This window comes from Aplysia californica, unplaced genomic scaffold (genome assembly GCF_000002075.1).
Source record: "Aplysia californica isolate F4 #8 unplaced genomic scaffold, AplCal3.0 scaffold00030, whole genome shotgun sequence".
Taxonomy (NCBI): domain Eukaryota; kingdom Metazoa; phylum Mollusca; class Gastropoda; order Aplysiida; family Aplysiidae; genus Aplysia; species Aplysia californica.
In genome coordinates this window covers 381,408-384,056 of record NW_004797300.1, presented here as the reverse complement: position 1 = coordinate 384,056, position 2,649 = coordinate 381,408, and the positions used below count along the sequence as shown (strand labels likewise).

At 38.8% G+C, this 2,649-nt stretch overlaps 1 protein-coding gene across 1 annotated transcript in view; it reads left to right on the top strand.

Annotated features, from left to right (window-relative positions):
• The window catches only part of LOC101863239 (multidrug resistance-associated protein 1), a gene marked incomplete in the record, with an annotated part of 65,654 nt that overhangs the window by 21,928 nt on the left and 41,077 nt on the right, over positions 1 to 2,649 (top strand). The window contains 1 exon segment of the mRNA XM_013091192.2: positions 2,308 to 2,436. Coding sequence (XP_012946646.1) covers positions 2,308 to 2,436 — 129 coding nt within the window.

The following is a 2,649-nucleotide window of genomic DNA, read 5'->3' as shown; positions in this document are numbered from 1 at the left end:
AAAGAAAAGAAACAAAAACAAAAAAAAAAATAAGAAGAAATAAGGTAAGAGAAAGAATAACGACAAAGAAAACCCAAATATATTTAAAAATCCACAAACATAAATAAAAATAAGTACAACCATCCTAAAATAATTTAAAATAAAGAAAAACACATTACCCGGCTAGGCGGAGGCGTGGGCGTGGCGGCGGGGTGTCAATGAAAGTGTGCAGCCGCCGCAAACGGTTTTTTTTCATAAAAAAGGGAAAAAAAGGAGAAAAAGGAAAGCTTAAAAGGTTTTTTTTTACCCGCCCATATGGGGTGTCCAAATTAAAATCCGGTGTTTGCTCCTTGAGATATTTTTTATCGCGTCCAAAGCTCTCTGATCTAAATCCCTGCCTGGGGTGAAGGGTCATCTATTTGATCCGCACTTTTTTTTCAGCTTTCCTCTCTTTTCATTGGACTTCACTGGGAGTAATATATAATCTAAACTTAATGTTTCTCGCAGGTGTTTTTACGGTTTTTCTCAGCCCCGAAATACTTCTCTTCTCGGATAATAAAGTGTTATCTTAATTCTTAAATTCTTTAATCTTTTTTTTTTTCATCTATCTCTGCCCTGACCAAGTTCATCTTCCTGCTGTTGACAGTACTGACGCTGCGGCAGTTCTTCGTCACATTTCAGAACGAGAACCACGAGACGGCTTCGCGCACCCCTCTTTATGTGTCCTGCTCTGTGCTGGCTGCCACTTATGTGAGTCCTCATGGTCGGCCTCAATTTGGGGGGGGGGGGGGGTTAGGGGAGGTATTGAAAGGGGTGGAGGGCGGTCGGTAGCCGTTATATTGGAATGAACTACATCCTTGTTCTTCTTTTTCTTCTTGTTCTTGTTCTTGATCTTGTTCTTATTGCTCTTGTTGTTGTTGTTGTTGTTGTTGTTGTTGTTGTTGTTGTTGTTGTTGTTGTTGTTGTTGTTGTTGTTGTTGTTCTTCTTCTTCTTCTTCTTCTTCTTCTTCTTCTTCTTCTTCTTCTTCTTCTTCTTCTTCTTCTTCTTCTTCTTCTTCTTCTTCTTCTTCTTCTTCTTCTTCTTCTTCTTCTTCTTCTTCTTCTTCTTCTTCTTCTTCTTCTTCTTCTTCCTCTTCTTCCTCTTCTTCATCTTCTCCTTCTCTTTCTCCTCCTTCTCCTTCTCCTTCTTCTCCTTCTTCTTCTTCTTCTTCTTCTTCGAAAGTCTACATCATGCACTTGAAGTCCTTCCTTTGAACACAGATTGCTGTCAAGTCATTGTAAAAAATGTATTTATAATAATCATTATCATAATGTAGACAATTTTGAATGCACCCACTTCCGCACAATACAGTCCTTTCTTTCTTTCTTTCTTACTTTCTTTCTTTCTTACTTTCTTTCTTTTTCTTTCTTTCTTTCTTTCTTTCTTTCTTTCTTTCTTTCTTTTTTACTTTCTTTCGTGCTTTCTTTTTTTCGTACTTACTTCCTCTTTTCAGAGGGGAGAGCAGTAGTCCTTGATAGTTGTGCTTGTTTATATATTATTAGCTTCCCTTGTTGCAGTTTTCAATTTTTATGTGATGTAAAATTGTCAGAACTACATTATAATTTTCAACAGTAAACATTTATTTTGTTTGTGAACTAGATCTAGCGGTCATTCGTTAGAATGGCATACAAGGGCTTCCTATATCCCGATAGCTGCAGTACATATCCCCATTTCCTCTTTTTTATCCCCTTCTGTCATCTCTCCCTCTCATCCTGCCTGCCTGCCTGCCTACCTGTCTGTCTGTCTGTCTGCATAATGATACATTTGGTTCATTAATTGATATGATTTTTGGAAATGGCCTAGGTCTATTAAAATGAACTTGTGTGTGGTTGGCTTGTGCCTTGGTTATTTTTTTTTTGTTCCTTGCCCATTTCTATGATATTGACGCCATCTGATTAGTAGAAAAATGTGCATATGATAGTGTCCAACCGTGTATTACGTACATAATTGTTATAACGTATAACTGTTACGTGGTCGCTTTTAAGTTTAAGGACAAGCGGGCTAACCCAAATTTCGAAGATTTCCAGAAATCTTGACCTACATTAAAAGTGGGCATTACCCTACCTATAGGAGACGTTTGGTTTCATTGGTGTAAATATTTGTTTGGTTATAGAGAAAACTCTCCTTATCTTTTAAAGAAACTGAACTGGGGTCAAAAACTTTACCTTCGATTTCCTCAAAACAGCATTTTTTTTCGGGATAGCCCCAAATTGTTCTTAAAAATGACCACATATTATCTTGTGCCGTGTTAATTGATAAAGATCTTGATCCACTTTCCTCAACGCCAGTTGCTGGCAGCCTGGCTCAGCCGGAGCTGTCGGAGGGCGGGGATCGCGTCCCCGTTCATTCTGTTCATCTTCTGGCTGCTGAACCTGGTGTGTCATGTGCCCCCAGTCTACAGCTTCGTCCTGCTCAACGTGAGTGGTTTCTTTGGTTGTGAATGACGTCACAAGAGTAGTAGTATTTCGTTCTTTTTGGACATGATACGCAAAGTGTAGATATATTAATGTATGCATAATAATGGAGAGAGAGAGAGAGAAAGAAAGAGAGAGAGAGAGAGAGAGAGAGAGAGAGAGAGAGAGAGAGAGAGAGAGAGAGAGACAGACACACCACACTACACATCACAACAC